Source organism: Myripristis murdjan, chromosome 13, assembly GCF_902150065.1.
Source record: "Myripristis murdjan chromosome 13, fMyrMur1.1, whole genome shotgun sequence".
Taxonomy (NCBI): Eukaryota; Metazoa; Chordata; class Actinopteri; order Holocentriformes; family Holocentridae; genus Myripristis; species Myripristis murdjan.
In genome coordinates, this window is record NC_043992.1 from 27,937,874 (window position 1) to 27,965,348 (window position 27,475).

Below are 27,475 nucleotides of genomic sequence, written 5' to 3' on the forward strand. Positions count from 1 at the left end.
TGGAAAAGAGTGAGGTCAATTCTCAGAGTGAAGGAGATCTCAAAATCATTGCCTAGAATGTGTGTATTATATGTCAGCACAGCTATCTCAACTTTTGGGGCTCTATAAACGTGACAGCACCAAGGCTCTGTTTTTTTTTTTCTTCTTTGATTTCTACCCTTTGGTAATGACTCAACATAAACTTGTAGAAGAGTCACTCAGCAAGGAGTGTGTGTAACAATCAAATACTGCAGTACAATTTCATTAAAAAAAAATTATGTGAGATTTGCGCTTGTGCTGCATTAATTTTTATGGCGTGACAAAGTATGCATGAACAGAGCCAATTCAAAAGCTTACTAACTATTTTCACAGATGATATAGTCCGTTCAGTCGGACAGATACGAATCCCTCAAGCAGGAAAAAAAATAAAATACAACATTTTTTCATTCTAATTATGCACATATGTGGCTGTTTGAAGGATTGTCATCCAACACAGAGCTGTCAGTATGCGCCATATTCTCTACAGACGTCAGGAAATGGGTGGTGCACACCCCCATCTTGTAGCCAAACTGTCCCTGCAGTTTGCTGCTGATTTGGCTCTTTGCCTGATATCAATGAACTGCTTCCTACCCTGGGCAATCATTCTCCTCGGACAGGAGGATCGGGTCAAAAAAAATTGTTTCTCCCTCCCAAACTAATTTAATTTAAGGTGCCCTATTTTTGCTTGTGGGGTTGTGAGTTCTGCATGTCCTGCACCGGGGCATCAGTTTACTCTTGAGTGAAGCTTTTGGGGCAGTTCTGCTGAAATCTGCTTTTTCCATCACAAAATAGACCACTGAAGTGCGATATGAATTGAATGAGTGAGGGTGTAAAATCATTAACTTTAACTATGTTTGATGACCTTTGTGTAAGAATTTGGATTGAATGAAAATAATAATAAAAAAAACTAACTTGCTTGGTATTTAGGGTTTTATCAATGAGAGATGGCTCCTGTAATACAACTTTCACACCTTGTTTATTTGCAAATACTTTTTAAAATCTATCTACAGATCTAACTATCTAATTAGAGTTAGTAGATATACCAAATTAGCCTTTTGATATATTTAAAGGTGCGCAATGCTAAACTGGGGGTTGATTCAAGTAAGGACTCAGCTCACAAAAAAAACAAAAAACAAAAACAAAACGTGGAATAAATGTGTAATATATGAGTGTGTCAGGCCAACAATGAGTGCAGTGCAGACTCCTTATTAATCCCTTCAAATTTTGTCCTTTCTCAATGTTTTTTTGCAGTTTTACATATTGTACCACAAAAAGATAAAGGGATTCAGAGTTCCTGCGCATTTTTGACATAGGTTTAAAACAAAATGATTTGTGCTGATGACAACAGTACTTAAGTAATGTACTGTCAGAGCACTGTGATACAGAGAGCTCTGCTTCCCTTTAAAAGACAGGAAAAGTGGTGACTTGTTTGGTCATGATGATGCCAGCCCCTCCCACACCAGCTGATAGGGGGTGTACGGGTTCAGCTTTGTCATAGTTCGGTTTGTACCTCAGTTTTTGGGCCGCAGTTTGGCTTTAAAAACCTGAACTGATTCAGAATCCAAGCTGTTTCTTTTTAATTGAAATACAATCCAAGCTTTTCCCGATGTTTTGTAAAGGTTGTACAGCACAGTATCAAAGTCACTTTGTGTACAGCTCTCAGAAAAGTCAGTTATTAAGCCTAGCGTAATTATTAATCAAATGCAGTTGCATATTTTACATTCTGAATATTTTTGCTATAATTTCACATCATCTCAACAAAACTTCAAGAGCAAGAGCTGTAGTGAGGATCAAAACGGTGCACCGCACATGTAGTGCTCACTGAATCAAAGATGCAGAATCACAGTTTTCAGTTTTGGTGCAAAATTGTTATTCTCTTACCTATTGATAATGTATTCCTCCTAATCCCAACATGTTTCCAACTGCGCTGAGCTCCTGTGGCCACAAAATTAACATAAAAGAGGCTGTGTGCATGCTTGGTGTGCCATTGTTTCGTGAAAACAGAGCCTGCAACGTTTTTGAAGACAACGTTTCTCCCAGTTTCCTGGTTGACTTTCTCTTTTTGTGCAACTGTCTGACCGGCACTTGTACAAGTATGAAAGAAAAAGGGCAGAGAGCAGTCAAAACTGGGTGTGACTTTGCTTTTTAGTTTGACTTTTTTTTTTTTGAGGAAATTTTTAAAATTTAATAGTATTGGAAAAAAACTTACTAGGCTACCAGAGGTTATATTGGCTGTGGTAAACATGGTAAACACTTCCTATTCAAGTACCAGAGGCTATTACTTCTGAAGTTTAAACAGCCATACTTACAGTGGATCTATACAAATTAGCTGAGGGCATGGTGCTGCAGAAAGGTGCTGACTCCTGCACTTCAGCCATTCAATGTGCAGCAAGACAGAACGGGTGAAAAATGAAAGGCACTTTGGAGCACAAGGGTTTTTCAAAGTTTTTCAAAGTTCTGATCTTCATAATTTATTTTGATGAATTGGTTAATTGCAATGTATTGTATTCTATTATATCATTATAATCTACAGTTGCACTTGCAGTTCCTGCTCTTTTAAGTGGTCAATGACTTTAATCGACCCTTACTGGCAGCCAAAGAATGTCAACACCCTGGCACAGCTTATTGCTGTGAAATACTAGAAGTACATATATAAACAAAACTTTATTTTACTTAATTTCTTGCTTGAGAACTATGGAGTCTGCCATAAAAGATTAAATGAATTAAATTAATAATTAAATGAATCTGTTGATAATTCCATTTGTAATAATATTTCCATGATTCCATTTCATTATTTTGTCATTAAGCTATGAATAAATTACCATATTTATGAACAGTTCAAATAATTTTGAAAAACAGCATTTAAATTGAAATTTTAATGATTCCATTTACTAATTCATCAGGGTGTCATGCTGCAATTGAACCACTGGCATTGTGTTAATAAAAATTGTGCACTGCATCAGAGCTGGTGTGTGCCACTTATATCTTTATTACAGCCAAAGACGTCACTAAATATTTTACTAAAATATTATAAATGATGGAAACACATCCTTTAAGTGATTTTCTTAATTTATTAGTCATACCCATCCGTGGATCAAGGAATGGTTTGGTTTCACTTGGGATTCCAGCAGCTTGCATGGATGATCAAAGTTGTAAGTAAGAGTGAGAAGGAATATTACATGTCTCTTTTAGATCTTCAAAACTCCTAAACCCGTTTTCATCCATTATATCACCTAAAGAGTGAATCCCAGCACTTGACCAGGGCAGTGAGGTGACGGGTCATCCTCCACATCTTTTCAAGCTGTGATGGTGTTCTCAGTGTAGTGGCCCTTCACCTACTGATTGAAAACACTTGTACAATAGGCAGCAGCAGGGACAGGAAAAAGCCTCTTGATAAAACATTCATTGAGGAGAAAGTAGAGAGCTAGATGGTAGGAGGACCAGGAAGGTTGTGGACAGCAAGCACATGGAGAGTACAGCCAGTGCAATTGGCAGCAGAGTAACCTTGACAATGTTCCTTTACTTTCTTGGACTTCTGTTTTTACTGGAAATAGAGTGAATTTTGGGGTTTCTGGTTTGCCTTTTGCCCACCCCATACCACATTATTCCTCAAGGAAAGCGGGAAGGTGAAAACCAACTGGTCAGCCAAACATGGAGCTCTCAGATTGCAACACATAATCATGTGTAGAGAATCTGGGTTTGGAAATTCACATTACCAAACAAATATTCACCACCTTAAGTGACTCTGTATTCAAGAAACCTCATACACACAAAAGACAAACAACTTCTCCAATGCAAAGTATGTATCAGAATATATACATCTAAATAAAAGGACTATATGAGAGATAGAGTGAACTGGGTTGGAGAAAACTGAAGTCATGATGGAACAGCACTCACTTTACAGTAGCGTTTCCCAACAGGGGCAGTACCGCCGGGACGTTCAGAGACCAGCGGGGGGCCCTGAAAACAATATTTTCGAAAGTGGGGCATTTGTTTAGGGCGAGTTTACACCAAAGCTTCATGAGGAGACGCTGAAAATTGCAGCCACTTGCAAAATGTGACTAGAAGAGATGGCATATCATTTTTGTTAGCAAGGAGTGTCTTTTATTTCAGTGTTTCTGTAGCTGGATAGTACAGCTCCATGATGCCTTCACAGGATCAGGACTTCATAGTATCATCTATAAAATTTCACAAACACAGCGTTTACTGTGAGGCCACTGTCTTCCTTGGTATTTCCCATGGCGGGAATTAAGAGTTTCCTCCTCTGGAAAGCATTAATTTCTCTGGAGGATACACCGTGAGTGCTGTGTTATCTCTGTGGTTAGAGATTTACAAGAGGGATATTCTGCTGTCGGGCTTCCCCTGAAAGCAGCTTTCTGTCCAGACACACGGAAACACTGTTGTAAGATCAGACACCTGCCACCTGACAAGCTGAGTCACAGCAGCGCCATCACCTGGCCTGATTCCAGCTGAGACCGGGGAGTTTACATTGCTGCAACTTTTCTCTGCAGCCCCCTAAAGCGGTTTTGTCTAGTCATAAATCTTTGGTCTAAATTGGCCTTTACTTTTAACTTATTTCCTTTGAAAGTTAAGATATATAGCCCTATAATATAGCATAGCCTGCATATCCTTCTGCTTGCTTCCAGCAGCCTCAAACTTCTTCCTCGGTAGTGCTGCTCATGGTCCATTGGAACAGTTAACACTAATGCTTCTTGTTTGGCATTTCTGATAAGCCACCGTGATCAATAACAAGACCTAATTAAAGTTTGAATGTCAAATTTCGGACCGTTACAGTTGTTTAACACTCATAAATCGAATTTCTATTCACATGGCATTTTTGCTCCCTGGGAAACTCCCAGCTGTCCAGTTAAATCAAGCATTCAATGACATGCTTTTTTAATGATATAACACAGAATAATAATCAACATTAATATTCATGGAAGGCAATTAACCTACATTTTTTCGACAGGGGGTGGTAAGGGACCTTGATAATGGATAGGAGGGGTGCTGGCCCTGGAAAAGTTGAAAACCATTGTTCTACAATACGGCACACCTACTGTCTCTGGTGCAGGTGGTCAGCAGATGCTCTGGCTGATGGCAGGCCACTCTGTCATGGCAGGTTGAGAGCAAGTCAGCCGTTTCAATGCCGTGGAGCTGACTTCGACATCTCAGGCTTGGTTCTGGATGATCCGTTGGTCTGGTTCTCAGATGAAGAGGATGTGGAAAGCAGTTTAGGAGCAGACTAAGCTGCACTACTCACGGACACATATCGAGCACCATATGTGTAATTAATCAGCGTCACCAGTGGAAATTTTGTTTGAAAATGGCATACAGGGGCTCCAGTGGCTCATCTGGTAGAGCCCATACCACATGTCAAGTCTGTGTCCTTACAGTGGCTTAGGTTCAAATCCTGCCTGGACCCTTGACTGCATGCCATCCCCTCTTCCTCTCCTGCTTTTCCTGCCTCTATCCATCACTACCAAAAAAAAAAAAAAAAAAAAAGATATTCAGGATGGTGCAAATTGTTGCAATGGACATTTCAATAAGCGCCACACACTGGGTGGCATTAACTAATGGAGAGGTGTCGTCCCACCTCTCCATTGGACCACCACAGGACCTTATTTTGGGAAAAATATGTACAATAGTCAATGGCAAAAGACAATCATTATTTCACCTCCTGACAGATAAAAGGACCAGGACTCACTGGATTAATCACAACAGGTAAGATAATATTATAAGATAGGTAAGACAGGTAAGATAATATAAGTTGCCTAGCTACCTATGAAGATTAGCTAACGGTACAGCATTAGCCTAATCGTTTAAGTTTCAAACACACGTTTTAGAAAGTGCACGGTATAATGTATAGTATAAGTTATTACCCTTACCCAAAATGTTTAAGAAGAGTAGTCATGAAATGAGGAGTGTGGGGTGAGATGAACTTCATGAACGCTGTCAGAGTGGTTTGATTATTCACGCAACATCATAATTAATTCTGAACTGATTGAACTGATGAACTGAACTGACGACTGCACACACACACACGGTGAATGAAGAGGTGCAGGTGAAAAGTTAGGTTGTGTGTGTGTGAAGTTAGCATTAAACATTAAACAGAGCAGGCAGGTTCAGGGAGAGTTGAAGGGAGGAAGGCAGCCTTGCATGACATTCTTCTGGACATCTTTCATTATGTTGACGAGTGAGTCAGTCTCATTTTTGGCAAGGTTGTAGTTTGATAATTAGTTACAGTGAATGAATGAGTCTGCTACAGAGGAATTATGTGAAGTGTTGAAAATGTAGTTAGTACCACTTTCTTTTTGTTTCCCTCATCTCTGCAGAGACCTCGAGGAACTTGCACTCTGGACTGACCCGCTCTGGAAACCTGAGCACCACTGTCCTGTATGCATTTAATGTGCATACATTAAAGGTGCAATACACTCCAAAACCTCACCGCACACACAGATACACATGTAATCAGTGTGACATTTTGCAAAAGTCATGTGAAATCATTTTTATATAGTTGAAAACTGTAAGAGCTGCCACTTGTTTTGAGACTCAATATTATTATATTAAATCATGACAACAAGCGCATTTCACTCTAAATATAAGTCATCGTACTTTATTAGGATGGTTCCCAACATAAGCACTTAACATAAGCACATTCAGTGTGCAGGCCCAAATTCACTGTAAGATCTACATTTTAATATTCAAATATTTGATACAATGTAGAACTATTAGAAGCTATGGGGTTCTAGTAAGAACCCTTAATAGATGGTTAGCTACAACCTTTTAATCTTAGCCTCATTGTGTTATTCATCGTTTTAAGCAGACTTATCAATGCCAAGAAACATTTTAAGCTCTGACATCATATGTTAACTGCATAGTGCACATTTTAAAGGCCCATACACTATAATGCCCTAAAAAGAGAACCTGCCAAACACAAAGATAAAGTTTGGCCAACACATTTCTCAAGGTGTTAAGATCAGAAAATGACAAACTCTTTCACTTCTTGGAAACTGTTGTTATGGCCTCACCAACCAACGGCTCTTTCCCGGAGACCGAAAACATAATACAGACACCAAACAACTGCTAACTTAACCAAATCGTTTATTTTCTTAATCAACTTAAACCACTTAAAGGGTTAAGGAAAACACAAACATGGGCCGTCGTTCATTCCCCCTAAAAAGGAAACAAAAAGTACCCAACCTAGTCAAAACAAAACCCAAAAACTAGACCACCAGAAATCTCCATCCCAAACTAAAATAACAAACTAAAATAACAAAAACCCAACACTAAATCACAAAACAAAAGAAAAAGAAGAAACAACTACTGCGGCCAGGTATGAGAGGGAGTCACCACACCTTAGGTCCCCCCCCTTTTCTCTCCTGAGTGTAATTGGCTCCAGGTGCTGCTTCTTACAAGAGGAGGGCCGAGGGAGAAAGGGGAAGAGCGCCGGAGAGAGAACAAGAGGGAGAGAGAGAGAGAGAGACAAACGCAAAAAAAAAAACATCCCCACAGGCAGTGTGCAGTATTGCACCTCCATGCCACACGTAACAACTGTGTACAGCTGAAGCCAGGGACTGAAAAAAAAAACATGAAACACAGCAGAGACTATCCATACACAGTAAACACTTCACTTCTTAAAACAACTTTTAGACCAGCACTAATACAAATACTACCACAGCTACTGCTAATTATGATATCACTACTAATGCTGCTAATATTAGTACTACTGCTAATACTACTAAATAATAAACTCTTTTTATAGCACTTTTGATAATTAATGTCAAAAGTGCTTCACAAGACAAATACAGGAGGGCAGAAGGTTTCAACTATGGTTAGAGATACTGTTTGGCAGGTTTTCATTATTCATTACATGATTTTCTCACAGCAGATGAGCAGACATGGAGCCAGATGTGATTTCCAGAATATGCAGTTGCCATTTTTCCTCATGGAAATGAGAAAGGGCCATGTTTATTTGAGTGGACTAAGACAAATGTAATCATCTTGCCCTCAGTGAATGACTCCACTCATCACAGCTATGCCAAAGTGCCTGAGCATAACCAATTTGCAGACCCAGATGCTGACCCTGAACCTGGCCCCTCTGGCGTGCAATCTGGAACCAGTCGCTCCACAGACCAGGCAGGGGATGACAGCCTGCAGTCTGGGCCTGTTGCTAGAAAAAAGGCTCTGCAGCATGGCTAACAGATGAGGTCATACGGATGGAAACATGGCTTCCAGATATGGCTATGTTTAAAAAGTTGACAGAGTTGGTGGCGTGCTCCATCGTGTATTTCAGTGGATTTTAAGTGGGGGGCACCCTGCTGGAAGACCAGGTCTGAATGGCTTTGATGGAGATTTGCCAAGACTACCCACACCTACATCTTGCATAGCTGTTTCAGCACAGTATTGCACCAGTCAGCAAAGAGGGGACCACAATTATGCTCCATGTTTCAGAGAATGATATCCACTGTGCCCAGTTGCCCAAAAATCAAAGGAGCACGCCTGCTTCATTGTAGTTCTCTGTCTTCGACCACTGAATGATTGCAGACTGCTCTGACATCTGTACAGCCATCCTCAGTCAGAGGGACCAAGCAAAACTGACCTGTGCTCATGCACTCTTTCAAACTTTTTATCTCTGTTGCCCCAAATGGTGTGATAAATTTTTCCAGCCCCCTCTTTCCAGGCTCTGTCTGATATTATGCAGCAGCCTGGTTTTTTGCTCGTTTGTGACCTTATTTTACCCGATAAGGGGTTCTTAATCTCAGACATTGCGCCTGAGGTTGTCATTATGAACATTTTACCCCTCCTCAAGGAAAAGTTCACACAGAGTTAGGAGAGAGAAACCAAGGAAACTGCCAAGAACCACATTCATTTTGAGAGGGTTGCTGCCAGGCGGAGGCTGCCAGATCAGGATCCTGGACTTGCTTTGCTCCCACCTTCAGAGCTCTGCCTGTGGTAAATCTGCAGAACCTGCTGATCAAAGACATTGCCAGCACCCTCGCTGTCGATTAGCTGGTCTTGATAATGCCTCAGTTTATTAGCACTCTACTTTTGTATACTTGCAGCTCTCACCATGGCAGATTTGTAGTGGTTTTTGCCTCTTGTAATACTTTTTCCCTTGTTCTGGAATAAAGGTGACGTTCATGTTGGTAATTCACTCAGCGGTTTCACACAAAACAGTCTTGTACTTCAACAGTTTTATGACAAACTTCCCCTCTTGGAGTTGATAACCTACTGTACATTTTTTTTCCCCAAAATAAAGTCCTATGGGGAACACTGGAAGGGGAGGGTCTTCACCTCTCTGTTAAACTCTGCCAGGCATCTATTAGGCAAAAATTACATTTTAAGTCTCCTCCCACCCAAAAAGGCTCCACACCCACTGAGCCACAGGTAATACAATTTGTCTGGATGAGGGTTTTTTCAAGGTAAATGCTCAAGTGTGGATTTTTATGCGAATGAGTGGACGTGGGCACCACTTGTTGCTACCTGATCCGAAGCTTCCTCTCGATTGGTACCCTTCTGCGCATGTGTACCTCAACAAGCCACAGCTGAAAATGTCACATATAAAGCCCTTTAGTCCCCAAAGGCTTTGTTTTATGGTTCTTTGAATAAAATAGTGAAAAACTAAGCTAAATTAAATGACTCAGTGCATCTGAACTCAGTGGGGCTACAGCTACAGAGCAGGCCAGCAACAGCGATGACAACAGATTATAGTGGAGCACAGCTGGAAAAGTTGTTAACAGTGAATACAGCATGTTGTTCCTCTTCAGCAGCGGTTTGCCTCATGAGTCAGGGTGTGTGAAGTGAGTCTGGCCCCTCACAGTCACACACACACACATATAGGCTTCAAGACAGATGAACTGGACTTATTCTAAACAGGTCATTTCTAGTTAGTCCAACAACACATTTAATATCACATCTGCTGTCGACGCATTTAGAAAATCATCTAGTTTGATTGTTTTGTGCAGTCAACATTGTTCTTTAAACCAATTATTGACTATGAAAAGAAACAGGGATTATCCTATTGCATGATAAAAAAACAAACAAACAAACAAAAAAAAAAAATGGTGCACTGCATTGAGACAACAAAATGGCATCATTCTTAGTTGTAATAACAATTGAAAAGAAAAAAAAAGCTACACTGGCCCATTCCCCCAGTTAATATCTAAAAAAAAAATAATATGTGCAACACAAAGCAATGGCATAAATTCGACTGTGCCAACAGGAGGGCATAAATTAAAATTAATGTCAACTAAATTGGTATCTTAACCATCCCACACAGCTGCCAAGCACTCCAAATGGCAGATACTTGGATCAGATTTATTATGCACATTTCAGATATTTCTGTGTGTTACGTAACAGAGGAGTGCCATTCAAGGAACATGTGAAACCACTCTGCATCAAGCCAGGCAGAATAAAAAATATCACAGTTCCACACTGTTTTTTGAGGGCAGTATCTCCACATCTCCAGTCTTGTTCTGGCTGTTCTACTGAGCTTGACTCAGCTTTAAAATGGGATGTGGTGCATTCACGTCTCTCGGGAAAAGCCCCCTGTATGATTGGACAGTTAAAAGCAGCAACCTGGCAGCTGTAACACCGATGTTACTGATCTGCTGGTGAGCTGGATGAACTGGTGATGTGCTTGTGCTTGGCGTGGAGTTTGAGGAACCACACTCTCTCTTAGATTTAATTATGACACATTTATGATTCAAATTCCAACTTTAGCTCCCATGAAATGACATCACATGACTTCTACTTCCTTTAAAACAGTGCATCTTTAACAGTGACATCATCCTGCACTGGTGGACATAAATTAAAATTTCAACGAATAAACCAATTTAAACATTTAAACCAGTTTAAACATCCTCTCACATCCACCGATCCCTTTAAATAAAATTGCACTTCTCTCCCAAAGTGATATCTTGTTGTCTGTCCTGTTGGTGTACACTTGTTCCCAAACACCCTGTTTCACCAGGAAATACATTAAATCAAGAGAGTAAGCGTCCATTAAAGAGTCCTGTAAACTGAGGGTTCAGGGCACGCTCTTGCACCCTTGTAGAGTCATGCCTGCCTATTGGCTAAAGCCAGTCATCTTTCTCATTAGTTTATTAAACTAATTAGCTTATTAAACTAACGGCAACAACCTTCCTGCATCCCATTTGCTGAGCACATGAAAGCAATGATATTTTTAGCATAAATAATTTACCCCAAATTGCTAAAAAAAAAAAAAATAAAAAAAATAACAACAACAAAAAAAAAAAAACAACCTCCAATTTCCTCAAAGCCCACTTCTACCATCTGGTCTTCCCTGCAGTATTCAGTATTTTCCCTGTATTTACGCGTGCTGTTTGTTTTATTTTGCATTTGTGCCTTGTACTTTATTCTTACCATATAAATAAACATGTACTTACTTATCTATTGGCCGTTTTGTCAGATCACATTTCACATTATCAGGCCCTCCAAGGAGTCCACTTTTGAGGTAAGTTTGTTTTTTAAAACTTTGTTGGATTGTTTGCTACCTAAACTTAGCATACCAGTGCTGATAAGGAGTGCTCAACAGCAGATACATAAACAGCTGCTCAGAACTGGCTGTGATGCAAGCCTGGGCTGCTGACAACAAGCTTGATCAGTGATTGAGCTTGTTAAAGTGTCCTAAAAATGTCCTGCAGAATTAGATGTAGACCAATTGACATTTCTTTAAGTGTGCTGATGAAGATTGCACTTAATGAATACTGTAAATTTCTCAGGAAAACATACACCGAAGTAGTAGGTGGGCAACTTGGACAGTAGGTTGTCCAGATGTAAGAGAAAATCAAAATGACAGTGGGTGATCAGAGAGTTCTCAGAGCTAGGATCAGATCAACAACTAATCAAGCCTACGCTCAAACTTCAGTTTAACAAACAATTTATCTCCCACAAGCAACTTCCACAGCTCCCGGCAAATTTCAGCCGTCTACAAAACCTTTAGGAGAGCTGTGATTGCTATTTGTAGGGAAAATTTGAGAGGAAATGAAAAATTAGAAGCATACATGTGGACACACACTCAGATGAATTTTTGAGCACAGTGTGAAGCTTTTCAGTCGCAAACAGCATTTGAGTCCAGGTCCTTAGGTCTCAAACAACACTAATAAAGCATAAACACTCTACAGCCATATTCTCAAGGCATTTAGACTTAAGATCCTGTAAGATGTTGTGTTTTAGATCTCTGGTGGCTTTACTTTCATCAATTTATTTATCAACAAGTAATGGAAGGCTCTCAAAACTTATGCAAACAGGGCATATCTAGCTAGAGGAGATGTTTTACTCCAGTTCCATATTGAGAAAAAAATCATATTAATTTTTATCTCCTATTATCTGCATGCACAATATTCTTCATCTACTTTTTAGACACGCATGCTTAATGTGGCACTATATCATGTTATCACTCTTCTTAATAATGTCTTGCTTTTTCATACCCTAGAGTGCAGAACACTGAGGAGTCTATCATAAAAAAATTTCCTGATGAAATAGAAATCAAATTATTTTGCTTTATTTTTCTATCAATACATCCAACAATCTAGGCTTACAAAAACATCTTGTGAGTCCCTTTGGATAAAGTAAATAAATGGAATGAAGTCAAACTGTGAGCTTTCACTCAGTTTGACCTGGGGCAAACTTCCTAGAAAAGGGTTAAAAATGGGCAAACCTTTGAGAAAAGTCACAGTGAGACACTGCAGTGAATGGGCTTGCTTCAGAGCTTCTGTTTGTGCCCGAACATGACAAGAAGAGTGGGTGGGCAGCGGGTGACTTTGGAGGCAGGCTGTAGGCTGTGATGTTACATTTGCGATAAAGCTGATTCTTTTGAACAGCTCTTTGGTACGACTGATGGGAACCAAGTCGCAGGTGAGAGTCAAGATTTCACTGCCTGCACTAATCCACTCCCCTGTGCGTGAAGTGACTGAGAACCGTCACACAGCCCATCTGGATTCTGGGAAGACCCGCCCCTACTCTGCCTCTAATTGGCTAACCCTAACTGTAACCTTAACCATAGGTAGCCATAGCTACTACCAGCCTGGGTATTTAGTATGTACTTAAGTCCATATACATGATGGTCCTCCACTGAAGCTAACCTCCATACACCTGATCTGAAGAGACGATATGTGTATGACACATTGCCATGCTTCAAGTCTTCACTAAAATGTTTGTTTTCACAGGAAAGGCATCTGCATGGTGAAAACTGAATGATCACATGAGGAAAACCTGATGTATCGAGCAGCGTTTGTTAGGTGCCATCCATCTGGCTGTGGAGAACGGAGAACACATGGACATCATCCTCCATTCTCAAAAGATATGAAGATGATGCTACAAATAACTCAGAGCTCAGCTTTTCTCATGTAAAGATGGACCCACAGTTTTACCACAGCAGTTTATGTGAATCATTGAAGGATCTCTCCAACTTAGTTATTGGTTCAGTTTTCTTTCCTGTGTTGGATCTTCTTTTGTGCTACAACTGATACAGGATAATATTTTTACAAATTTTTACAAATTTAGTCTAAAGAACTAGCAGTTTGTTTTTTAAAGCAACTAGTTTTTTTTTTTTTTTTTTGTAATTATTACTGCAGTTAATTACAGTGGTACTAAATATGAGCCATTGAAAATGTTTTTTTTTTTTTTTTTTTTTTTTTTTTGCCACCAAGTTGAATAATTTGAAATAAACAGTAAGATTAAAAAGAAATGAGTGCAGTTTTTATAAACTACTGACTACTTTTACCTGGTTTTGCAGATTTTCAACATACCCTGTAAATGTACATACCATGTTAAATGTAACCAGAGACTTTGGCAATTTGTTTTGTGGTTCAGTGGATTTGATACATACATTCGAAACAAGTTAGTAAACCAAACTTACTATCTCTCCTGATCTTTGGTTGTTAATGTTAAGGGACAACTTATAAGATTCACAGTTTTATAGGAAAGAAATATGAGGTGACACTGAATATGATTTTTTAATGAATAATCTACACTCTTACAAGCAAAAATGTCACCAGTGTCTTCCAGTCGGTAGGCGGTACCTTTTTGGGAGGCAGAGGATAATGGTGAAAATTTGCCCTACATATACCTGGTGACTAATAATATGCTCCTGATGGAGGTAGACGTATAGAATGTCATATGGCGTTCTTTAAACAATGCATTGAAACAATTTGTGACATCCCGTCAATTGTTTTTGTTTTTGGACATTTTTACTGTTTACCAGACTGCCATCAAACAGGATGTGCTCTTGCAGGATGAACATTCTTGCTAGGAGGAGAAAGAGCAAGGCCATCGAGCTTCTCCTGTCAATAGGGTGGCAATTTCAAGGGCCACTTCTTCTAATAATCAAATAATCAAAGGTCTAATAATCAAATATGAGTCTATTTGTTCTATGTGGAACAGATACATGACAGAGATTGGTTTCTTTGAAAGTCATGATTTATGCTATCAAATGGTATCAAATGTGACATAATCTTGTCCAACCCAACCAGACTTATTATAATAATGCCTACAGCCTAATAGTCATTATACTTGTTACAAACATCATTCAAACAACTCAGACTAAATGTGGAAGTAACTGAAGTGCATATTATGCACTGAGGAGAGTGGCTATTAGTGAAGCAGGATGGTGGCCACTTGGGGTTCTTTTTAATGTTATTAGTTGCGGAGAGAGGGGAGAAGATTAAGAAAATATGGTTTGCGATCTTTAGGCCTCCGTGGTTGGCATACATACTATTGCAGAGACGTGCAAATCACTGTGATGAGTAAGTAGTTGAACTTTCTTGTTTAAATTTGTATGGACAACTTGAGCGACTATGTGGAAGCCAACAGTGGATGGGTCTTATTAGCTCCTTCCCTTTTTCTCCAGTATCCGGGCACCATCGTCCTTTACTCCGTATGGAGGAGAAATCCTGGGAATGAGGTTAGCAGCAGAGTGGCACAGTGAGTCACATGGAGATACTGCCTTCAAATAGTCCAGGATGCAAGCTCATGTGTCAGCAAACATACCCTGATTCCCTAATAGTTCTTGGTGCAGTGCTGTGTAGCTGATCTCTGACCCTTTCTCTCAATAAAATATCACATTACTTTAAGTCGGCGCAGAATACAGTGGACAGCAGGTATAGGAGACGGTGAAACAGGTGCAGATTGCATTAGGCAGGAGGTGCAGAATACAGCAGGTATACAGTGGGATAGAGGATAGAGTGGGCAGTGCATCCAGGGGCAGAATTTGCAGAATAGCATTTCCAGCACCAGCTTTCGGCAGCAGTGTGAACAGTCTCATATACTGTTAGTAAGCAACTAAAGCAAATAAATAAGATCAGACAGCACAGGGCATCTGTAGGGTACACACATATAAGCTGAGGCCCCAGGGCAATGCTTACACATCCAGGAACCTCCCTCCATCTCTCTTGCTCCCCGACTCCCTTTCTTCCCCACTTTCAAGATTTCGCTTCCTCTCCTCTAACCTCTCTTATCCATTTAGCTGACTGCTGGGTTAAGGAAATATCACGATGCTCAATGTTTGGTTAGGTGTTGTATGGCACTGTATGTTGCTCACAGCCAAGCACATGAGCACACGTGTGCACACCCACAAAAGCACATGCATTCTCTTCCTTTATTTACCTTATTCACCCTGTCTCTTCTTTGCACAATTAAAAGCTGTTTTCTCCTATGTCTGTCTTGTATGTTTTGCAGGGCCCATCCTTGGCCTTTGTCACTCACAGCTAATGGATGTCCTTACGCAGTATGCCTACAATGACAGCTTCTACGATAATGGAACATGGAGCCTCAACGACACAGAGCAAGGGCAGAAGCACCCTTACAACTACTATGCCATGCTTCTTACGTTGCTCATCTTCGTCATTGTCTTTGGCAATGTGCTGGTGTGCATGGCCGTGTCCAGGGAAAAGGCTCTGCAGACGACCACCAACTACCTGATCGTCAGCCTGGCTGTGGCTGACCTGCTGGTGGCCACACTGGTGATGCCCTGGGTCGTCTACTTGGAGGTAAGAGAGCAGGGATGTGCACACGCAACACAACACACACATGGACTCAGACATTTACATTCTCTGGATTGCACTCAAAGACACATTCACACTGGAGTCAGAAACTGGGAGACAAAGTCTTGACAAATATTGAAAAATTGCCCTGCTGCCACTTCGCTGCTCAGTCTCTGTTTTTCTGGTGTCACTGAGACATTACTAAACAAATTTGAGACTGAAGTTTGTGAATTAGAAATAATGCCTCACAAAATAACAGCTATAATGGGAAATTATGCTTTCTGCTTTGACTGATTTATTTGCTGTCAACAATGCATGATGAGAGGCTTCTGAAAGCTTTTGTTGCTGGATAATAACACCCCACTTTTGCAAAAACAATGCAAAACCCATTACAATTGAGTTGCTGTTGGCCTTAAGAGCATAGAAAATAGCAAAGGACATTATGATAGGAGTTCAAATAAATTTGATGGCAGTAAATCAGAATGAATATTCATAATGAAAACAACATAAGCGGGGCATGATGCCCTTATTGGCCTGTATGTCAAAAAGAGTTAAGGTTAAAGAGGTTGAAGGGTAATGGATTCACATTATGACAGTAAATGTCAGTCTTGCACTGGTTAAATGCCTGTAATGTAGCAGCAGTTTGTGACAATATCAAAATGTCAGACTAATGTTTTTAGCCAAGGGTCAGAAATTTATGAATAATTCTTCATAATCTTGAGGTGGCTTTTAAATTATCTCGTGGGAAGTATAATGTAACCCTGGTTCTAAAAGTGGGTATGACTAAGTCCGTGCCTGCTAACATTTGCAAGTTAAAGCAGAACAGAGCCTTGTGGCCAGCTTAGAATCGGCTTCATTCCACGAAATCAATAGCGAGCAGGATGTGGGCTATCTTTCATAAATACACGTCTCTCGGTCTCTCCCTCTGAGCGCTTCTCTTCTGTCTACTTTCTTGGTCCTGGGGTTATTTTTGACTTTGGGCCATGCTTTACTCCATGGAGCTAGGCAATCTTAGACTGCAGGGACTCCAATCCTCTTGTGTCTGTCAATGAGTCATGATGATCACCAGTCTGATCAAATTACAGTGTAGAAATCCATAGGATGTCATGGTCTCTCCCTCTCACTGCATGTGTACATTGTATGTTAGGTGTTTGTTGGTGTTATTTGTAGTGAATAAGAAATTGGGGGACATTCACTAAACACATTCACCACTTTCTGATTCTGTGAGACTTATACACAGATGACAAACAACTTATCTCATGCATAGTGTACTTATTATACACTCATTGTATTGAGGATATACAGTTAATTGAATAATATAAAGATTATGGCATTATTAAAGTGAGGTTAGGTAACTTTGCAGAGTGGGTGGACTCGAAAATTTGAAGTCAAACAACTCAAACAGCACCCAACTGAGATTCAGTGCCTCTTCCAAGTCACTCCCACCCACATATACATTGTGTGTGTGGCTATGATGCCGATGAAGTATGAAGGGAGCTGGGAGATGGCTCCTCTCTCTGCCTTTCAGTAAGCTAAGCTAACATGCTGTAATTATAGTAGGCTAGGCAGAGATTTTGTGGGGAAGGGGAGCAAGTGTGCACAGCAGCACTGCACAGGGCATGTGGTAAAGACATGATTAGAGTGAGGTAGCAGCTCTTCCTTGAGGTGACTGCCTCACACCGAGACGGATTTTACCAAATGAGATTACAGCTCCAGGATAAAACTAGATTTTTTTCTTAGTGCCGTTGGCTTTGCTCATGCATCCTCTGTGTATAATGTCGATTTGTCAAAATAATGAAGCAAAATAGTTCCCCCGCACAAGCTTTAACAAATGTTTGACTGGGCTGGAGAATCACATTCACTTAATACAACTAACACTCATGAGAGCTAGAATACAGTGGTATAAAACTCAGCAGTTTCAAAATAGGTGGCAAAGCAGCTTATACAATGTGATCAGTGACTAAGCCAAAATGAATGAAAACCTCTGTAAGGACCGACAAAAGAATTATTCTGAGTTATTCTGAGTTATTAAAGAGTTATTCTTACATGAAGGATGCGTGACTGATTAACGAGCACCACTCTACTTGCATGGACAATGCCTCTCGTGAACTGCAGTGAACAACAGTGGAATTGGAGGTGAATCAGGAAGACATGCTGGGTGGGTGCTTAGCGCTCTGGCTGGGAGCAGGTTGGGGCGGTTTCGAGTTGTGGAGCTGATTTGCGCCGCATGGCTCAGTTCTGGCTGTTCTGCAATACAGGTGAACAAGGACGCGGGAAGCAGATAGGTCAGCGTGAGGCTGCATGGCCAGATTGTCCAGCAACTTGGTGGAAACTACTCCTTGACGCCTCTCTGTTTTCATGATCTTGCTCTGGCAGTTGAGTTGTTTAGCTGGTTGCCAGGCAACAAGGGCACGTGGTCTTGCAGGATGACAGACTTGACGGTGACCAAGGACAGCAAGGCCAGTGTTTTTCCTCATCATTCTCTGAAGGAAGACAGAGCTGAATTCTGTCACTTGGCACATGCTCTATTCATTTATTTACTTAGATAGATAGATAGGTATACTTTATTGATCCCAGACTGGGAAATTCACAAACTTACTTACTTTGACTCATATATAGATACATCACCAGGCATTTATCTATCCTGTGAATTGCTTAGTCATGATAGCCCATGTTATGCTTTAGGAAAACCCATCAACCTCCACTAACAGCTGATTTCCCCCCACTAATGTGCTGTAAAACAACAATAATAATAATAATAAAATGATACTATTAACCTTATTTAAAGAACACTTCTCATAGAAGAGACGTGGCTCAGAGTGCCACGACATTAAAATTAAACAGTTAAAAGACAGTAGATGATAAAATATGTAAGGGAAAGTAAAAGCAGAGACCAGCAAGACTAGTAAAATATGATGAAGTTGTAGGAAACAAAGGACAGATAACTTCTCTCTTCGACTACACCAACTCGTCTGACGTATATTTCACACTAACAAACAGACTCAAAAAGATGGCACAGCCCATTACCCATAATGCTGCTCCATTACCATGGCTACACAGTGAGCTCTTCAAGTGAATGAAGGTGCGTTCCGATCGCCCTGTAGCTCCCTGCGCAGTGGACTACACAGGGTGTGCCGCCATGTTCAGTGTGATTCCAAACCACAGGGAGCAGTTCGAAGGGTACTGTGAACTGTGCAGGGAACAAGTGAACAATGGCTCCTCACTTCGCCCAGTTCGGCAACGGATATTACCCATCAGTCATTGCGTGAACCCACGGTTAACTGAACCACCTCGCCGTCTCAGCGACGAGGCGGCTCGAGACGCGGCGGTTATTTCTCTCACCACCGTCATTATTAAGGATTTTAAAATAATCTGTCAGTGATCAACATATAATATGACACAATCTGTAAATGATGTGATATGAATCTCTTCAGGAATCACACCGTACATCTTGCAATGAAATCACATTTACTTTATAAGTTTTTGCTTGTTAAGCTAAGTTGATTACGCTGACCACAACGGGGTGCACGAGACGTGACGGTTATTTAGGAATGACAACCGTACATCTTGCAAATGACAGCGGTAGTGTGAATGAATGAAATAACATTTCACAAGACATTTCACCGGGGCGTGTTTTGGAAACTCGGCCGGAAACAGCTGTGACGTTGCAGGGTGTTCCGATTGGAGTAAATTCGTGAAGTGAAGTTCCCTAAGCCGACGTTACCTGTGCAGGGAGTAGGGAGCTCTGTTGCAGTGCACTGTGGATCGGAACTCAGCTTGAGTCAACGTAGAAAGTCGCATAACTACATGCTGAACATCACAATAAAGGACAGGTTACGGTAAGTTTTGTCCATAAGTCCATTATGTGAGCCAGGGTACCGGAGAGACAGTGTCGCTGTGTCTTGAGAGATTGGCAAGCTGCACCAAACCACCTCCATTCTTTTCTGATGAGAGGCATCTGCGGCACAGTGCATGCTGGGATAGCTCGCAAACCAAACATGCAGTATGGGGAAAAAAATGTGGGAGAGAAGTTGACTATTTAAGAACCAATCCGTTTGGAAAAAGAAGATGGTACCATACTTCTGCTGGTTTTCACTCACTTTCTCATCACGAGAAAGTAATGTTAGCTGTCCAAGCATGTCTTTTGAGGACAAATTAATTACATGGGTGTGAGGATTTCCTGAGTTGTATCTCTCTCCGTACCTATTGGGACACTGATAAGAGTATTGCTGCCTGGACGTTGAAGGCAGATATTGTTGGTGCTGCTGGATTTATTACGCAACTAATCCTCGGGTAATCCTTGGCAATAGTTTTTCTTTAATCGATTTAGATTGACTGAAACTTGTTTCTCCAACTTCATGTCCTGGTTATTTAAAGTTTGCAGAGCGATCTAAATTATTGGAACATCTAAACATTTGGGTCAGACAAAGTTGCTTATCCCACACTTGCCTCGATGCAAGTATATTGTTTTCAGTGTGGCTCAGCTGAGAGAGCAGTAACTGTTATTTTCATTGCCCACAGAAAAATAAATGGTTATTGGACATGAATGAATTTACCACACTTCATTGTGATTCGCAGCCACATCCGATCCTGCTATCTAGATATTTTCTTTCACATGCACATGGGGCATTTTTTCACAGTGCCATCGGGTTGTCCTGGCTTTCCGTGGGTGGAGATCCAGTTTGAATACTGTGGGGACTCTAAGCTTCATAAATTCTGACTTGCACGCGATCTGTGCCTCTACTGTGTTTTCTGCTAGTGTGTTGTTTTGCATTAAGACTGTATTGTTTGTAATTCTCTCACTGGGTTGACGCCCATTGCACGCCTGTCTGGCCAGGAATGGGGTCTTCTCTCTCTGAGGTCCTTCACAAGATTTTTTTTTTTTTCTGTTTTTTCCCGTTATAGCTGCTGGGCCTTTTTTAGGGAGTTTTTTCTTGTGCGCTGTGAGGATTAAGTCGGAGGGTGTTGTCCTGTTTGCTGTAAACATGTGGGCATGTAAAGCCCTTTGAGACTGTAAACAATGGCATCGGGCTTTAAATAAACTTGAGCTTGAACTTCAATAAGACTGAATGGTGTAGGAAATTAGACCAGTCACTTGTGTCATGGGCTAAGCTTCATATAGGCATGGGACTCACTAACTGCACCTTTCCTATTAGATAGAGGGAGCACTTGTTGTTGCCTTCTCTTACAGATGTGTTTGTTTGTTTTTTTTGGTTTTTGTTTTTGTTTTTTTTCCACTGAAGCCCTGTGTGCTTGTTTGACCCAGTGTGTGTAGCCATCTTAAGGAAATCTCTGTTCAAGTTATGTTGGGCTTCACCTTAATTTTCTTAAAGCTTTTATAAGGTCAGTGTCTCTGTAATAAACTCTGGAAACATGGCAGCATCTTAGCATACCCCCATAGTCAGATACAGAGATGATACCTGAGAGAAAACCTTTAATGTATAGACATAACTCTTCCCTCTTAGTAAAAGTGAGTTAAAACAAAAATCGACACCCTCCTGTGCAGTGAGAAAGAGGTGCACTTATTTTGTGTGACGCTCTGTCTGCTCTGTATGGAGAGGGTGTTCTTCCTCTTAACACAAGTGTAACTGACAGTCAATTATGGATGGTTTGAGGAGGATCGCAGCCAGTGCCCAGGGCAAAAATGCACCTGCAAATTCATAAAATGTGCAAAAAATATCATCCAATAGGGGCACTTGGGCAGCGCCCCACCTGCACTGTCAAGCTGAAAAAAAAAAAAATTGAGATAAGTAATTCTTTAATCAAATTGTAACAATGTTTATGCATGAGATTCAGCTGTGCACTTATCAGAAAATGGAAAGTAATAGAAATTTGGGAAAACTCTGGTGAGGACCTGCCACAATATGTGTTTTCTGTGCTGAAGGGCACCTTCTCTCTGCTCTGTCTGACGTGTGTATGGCTGTCAAAGGAAGCTTGTGTGTGTGTGTGTGTGTGTGTGTGTGTGTGTGTGTGTGTGTTCATGATGTCTTGGCTACGGGCTTCTTCAGACAGCTTGGGTTCGTCTTTCCAGTGTGTTTTGGCCAAGAGAAATAGAGTGTTTCTTAATCAGAAAACAACCAAGTATGCAGCCATAAAAAAATGCTAACAACCAATATTATAAACCCCCAGCAATTGAAGAAAAAAAATGGCCAGAGAGTGGGGGAAATGCTACCATCCTTGTCTGGGAGGCCTGCCACCAATTTTGATAGTGGAAAAGAAGTGTGGGATGTGTGCTGTGGTTTAAAATTTAACAATTCATACTAGAACAAATGAAGTGTTTGCATGATAACTGTATATTATTATCATTATTATTATTGGTAGTAGTAGTATTATTGTTGAGTTAATTTTCTCCTGTCCAAAATAGCCATGAAAAACAAATCAAGAGGGCAACAAATGCTGCCAGAATCAAAAGTTAGTCTCTAACTGCTGCACAGAGGAGCAAATCGCAGTCATGCTATCACATAAACGCAGTCATGTCCATAACCTAAAGATGTACAACAACCCAAGGAGATTATTTAAGAACACAAATAAGCATAGCCCAGTAAGCACCATGTAAGAGCTAATTTAATCTGCGATAAAATATAGAATCTAAATGTACTGAGTACTAATCCAGTGAGATTTTCTCCCAATGAGATTGCTTTTTTGTAAATAAATCCATTATCCATAGTTAGGCTGAGATGACATACAAAGGAATTGCAACTCAGCAAGACAATGGTTTCTAAAATGGCACAAATAAGTAAATCGGTTTTTCTTATGCGGTGTAGCGGGACTGACAGCAGTGCAGGATTATGGCAGATAGACAAGGATTATTAAAAAGCACTGACTTCAAGTCAAATGAGGGCCGTCCCTTGCTTTAGGGTTTATTTCCCTTTGTGGGCTGCTTCATTCACACCCATCAAAGGCTCATAAAATCTGTGATTATGTTTACTTTAACACAGTGGCAGTAAGCACACATATTGATGTTTGTTGATGGTCTTTATATACAGTGTTGTACATGGTTTATCTCTCCTTGTTTGCTTTGCACCATCCCATACACACTCACTGATTCTGTTTATCTCTCTGCAAACATTTCAATTTCGACATGATTATGATTATGGGTAGTTTCGTACCTTAATGATCTATCAGCGTCGCCTTCAAAGATGGGTTTTTCTCACAGTGTGGACCGTGCCATCGCCTTGCCCTTTATCATTAAATGCTAAATTAGCATTTATCAGCAAAGTTTGCACATCTTCCCAAGTGGGACTAATTGAGAGCATATGGCAGACACATTATACTTGACCCTAAAGTCTGGAGATTGTTTATAATCAAGGTGAATGAAAACCCGGGGACATTATTAAAAACTTAAAGATGGTTTTGTGGTGGTGGAGGCACTTGTGCATCTTTCGGTTGTGGCAGTCTTTATGATTACGCATATTCTCTGTGTAAAACCCTGACCTTGTTGTCATCTTGTTTGAGAGATCAAACATTCAAATAGGTGGGTTTGAGATGTTTTAAATAATGGATTTTTCCTGTCAAACGCCGCCTCGATAACTGCAGCCTCATCTCTGATGAAAGGACAATCTCACCGTGATTTTCATCCTTCTCATCAGTTTTATAATTCCCGTCCGCATCACTGCATGTTCAATTTCCTAACATTATATCTTTGCAAATAGTGGCAGAATGCTGACACATGATGAATTATGATATACTGTTTGCAGTCTGAAGATATGAAGTGAGCTCAGTGATGAAAGAAAACAGGAAGAGCAAGTATGAGAAAATGTGTGGTTCTTCTTTTAACGTGTTCATGAATTCATTTCAATGATTGTCTGATCCAAACGCAACAATTTAACATCCACTGAATGGGTTCCAAGACATTGATATGAATACACTGCAGGCAGCATGACCCGCAGAGGTATTCATTTCCTGAGAACCTGTGGTGATGGGGTAGCAGAGTTGGAGAGGGGAGGCACCAATAGTGATCAAGAGGAAAACTGAGTGATCAAAAAGAGGGAAAGAGATACAGGATGACAGAGGACAGTGTAGAGTTAGCAAAGTACGCAGCGAGAAAACAGATGTCAGGAGCGAAAGGGCGGAGAAAATACAAGAGAGGAGAGGAGAGACTGCAAGAGGGAGACGGGGAGAGAGAGAGAGAGAGAGAGAGAGAGAGAGAGAGAGAGAGAGACGGGGTATTCATTAGAGCTGTCAGATCATTCTGTAATCACCAGTAGTGTTGTAGACACCAGCAATGACACAAGGCTGTTCAAGCTGGCTGTTAATTCTGAGGACATGGTCGAGGGACATAAATTAACCAGACAGGGAGATGTACGGGGTGGAGCTGCATGCAAGCGTGGCAACCCTTTGAAGATGAATATTTTATATGAGAAAAAAAAAATTAAAATTTTTTAAAAACCTGAGAAGAGCTCACTGACACGACGACACTAAAACTAGAACGTAAAATCCACCGCCCCATGCACATACCCCCCCTCCCTCCCTCTCTCTCTCTCTCTCTCTCTCTCTCTCTCCCTCTCTCTCTTTCTGTGTGGTGGGGGAAGCAGGTAGCCTGTAGTGTCAGGCCGTGGGTGGGTGGCACCGAACCACTCAGGCCTGTCAGAGGATCACTGATGTTAGTTTCATCTTGGGACAAGAACAAAGCTGGTATGAATACAAACAGGTTTTGATTGAAAGCCACCTGGGATTGTGGACTAGGAAGCATGTTATAGGATATACCCTTACCAACATGGAGGGCATTTATAATTCTGTTTTATTCCTATTGATTTAAGAGAAAAGATGGGATGCGTTTAGTGATAGAGTCGTCATCAAAGTAACCAACAAGTAGATCAGGTGATTCACTATGTTTTTATCATTGTTTTAATAATATGAATGTAATGGGCCATTGGTTTACACCAGCTGTGGATATCCTTTGTGTAACACCTCAAATGAACCCTCCACCTTACTCATCCTCTATCAAATCTGTAATTATTAAAACCTGCACTTAGTGTTTTTTTGGCTCTGTTATTAAATCCCTTTCATCCCACCTTCCCCTGCCTCGCTCTTGATGTTTATCTCCCCCTTTTTCTTACTGTTGTGTAAATAATGTGAAAAATAAACAAGCAGACTTGACTGTCAGGATCTCTTTTTGTTGCAAAAGAAAAACACATCACTTCTACTGAGGTGCCGCCTCTGCTGGGCTAATGCAACACTGTTGCTTGGTTGACTATCACTGTAAACAGCCATTTTTTGTTTTTCTCTTCAGGTGGTGGGAGAGTGGCGTTTCAGCAAGATCCATTGTGACATCTTTGTCACTCTGGATGTGATGATGTGTACAGCCAGCATCCTCAATCTCTGTGCCATCAGCATTGATCGGTGAGTTCGCTACTTCGCCTATTGTTCTGGCCCAATGCCTGTCATGCTTCCTGCGTCGATTTGCAATGGAAATCTTTAGCTTGTAAGACACAAGCGAAACACTATACCTGGTGGAATGCAGGGCTTTTTTGTATGTTTGGCCTTCAATGTGCACATTTGTATTTGCAAAATGTGTTTGGATTCTGAGGTTTTACATTTTACATGGGAATGGATATTTTACAATGAAATAAATGTATGTTTTTTATGAAAGCACATAGATTAATGATGCTATTACCAGCTGCCAGGTGTTGTGTTGTTGTGTACATTATATGATCCTCTGAATATGAGATATTGCAGCAATTTTCTGAAATAAAATTGCTACATTAGGGTATTAATTTTACTCTCTCCAAAATGAATGATAAAGAAAAACTGTAGCTCTTTCAAAACTGTGCTGTATTCCAAACTGGAAAAGGAAAAAGGTGTCACACAATCCATATATATCCCAAAACAAAAGAGCAATACAACTAGTGCAAATCTGTGTACTGTAATATTTTTTCCTTTTTCTAAGTCTAAGTCTATTTTCAATGATTTGGACCTCACATTTACCCTTGGTCTGCATTACCTTTCCATTATATGTATTCCATACTTTGTGTCAAAAGTTTTTATTTCATGAATGAATAAGGAAAGATGAAAATGTTTTTTGGGGTTACCTTGTATGTGGTGAGAAAATGGCACCAAAATCATCTCTGTGTCCTGGAGATAGCTCTATCCAGTGTACAATCCAACAGAAAAGTACCAACCCCAAGCTATCAGACTTCCAGGGCATGCACATTTGGCTCATGGACAAATCTTGGACCTCATTCACATGCTTTTTCTGAAGCTATAGTTTGAACAAAGGCTGTGTTGGCAGACAGCTTCAGCTGCCCCAAGGGCTCAAAGGGTATAGATAAGGGACTGCTAGCACCATTGGCAAAAACTCAGCATAACTCATGTTGAGTTCCAAAAACAAACTGATTTGCGTCTCAGTGGCTTCTACTACTGAGATGTTTTTTTATCTAAGCTGCCAAGCTGAAATGGTGGCTACATAGACCTTCAAAGTACAGTTGCTGATTTACTGTCATCTAGGACTGCAGGAACTCCAGTGGGGTGGTGAAAGGTACTCTGTTAAATGGGCTGGATTACAGTCTGGTAACAGTCCTTCATGAATGAGCCTGGCCCTTCAGATTTCAAATACACAGCTACAGGCAATTTGGGTTTAGATGCCAGATATGAAACTAGATGTAAGAGCAGGTTCTGCCTCCTGGGCAAGTGCAGTGGTTCTTTGAGCACTGAGGAGCATGAGTAGTATATGTTAGTCGGGGTCACTGTGACTGTATCAGAGCCACCAGCAGCTGGGATTAGACCCTGTGTAAGACGTAGTGTAGACCAGTGACTTTCAAACTGTGGACTCACTGGTGCATCCCAGCATGGAGACAGGTGGGTCGTTGGAAGACTGCATCAATGCATTTTTTCTCAATGGCAAAGGACATTTTAAAACCATGCAGAGAAAGCACAGTTTCTACATGTGTTAGCCCCAGGAAAGCACCGTCGACCCTGTTGCCCTGCATGAGCAACGGTGACTGAAGAATAGCAGAACCCTCCTTAGCTACCTGACAAATATTTAAAAATCAAGAGAAGCTGATGCACTGCCTAAAAACAATGTACTTCAAAAACAAAAAACTACACCCCATAAAAAATATGATGAATCATATATTTATTATGGTTTTGTGTTCTACATGTAAATATGGAGCAATTCACTGTACTGATGTAAGTGCATTGAAAGCTTAAATACTTTTCTGGCAGTACTCTGTCAGTCAAAATATTTGGCGGTCTTGAGACAAATAGTACCTCTACATGCGGGTCCTAGCGTGCTGCGGTGCTGTCTGACAACTATGTGCCTGAAAAATCATAATGTTGGAGATGTTTGAGTTGGGGCTGAATGATGTGGTTAAAAAATCATATTTAGTTAGTAATTATATTATATTTATTTTGACGGACAGAAAAATTGTGCTATTATTTGTGAGTTATTTTGCATCCTAATTTTCATTTTCACTGAAAAAATGATTCAGATGATGATGAGCTGGGGTCTTTAC

At 40.6% G+C, this 27,475-nt stretch overlaps 1 protein-coding gene across 1 annotated transcript in view; it reads left to right on the forward strand.

Moving 5' to 3' along the window:
• The window catches only part of drd2a (dopamine receptor D2a), a 56,971-nt gene that overhangs the window by 16,290 nt on the left and 13,206 nt on the right, over positions 1 to 27,475 (forward strand). Inside the window, exons 2-3 of the mRNA XM_030066964.1 lie at positions 15,718 to 16,028; positions 25,255 to 25,364. Of these exons, the coding sequence (XP_029922824.1) occupies positions 15,750 to 16,028; positions 25,255 to 25,364 (389 nt within the window). The 5' untranslated portion in view covers positions 15,718 to 15,749. The remainder of the gene's footprint in view (positions 1 to 15,717; positions 16,029 to 25,254; positions 25,365 to 27,475) is intronic.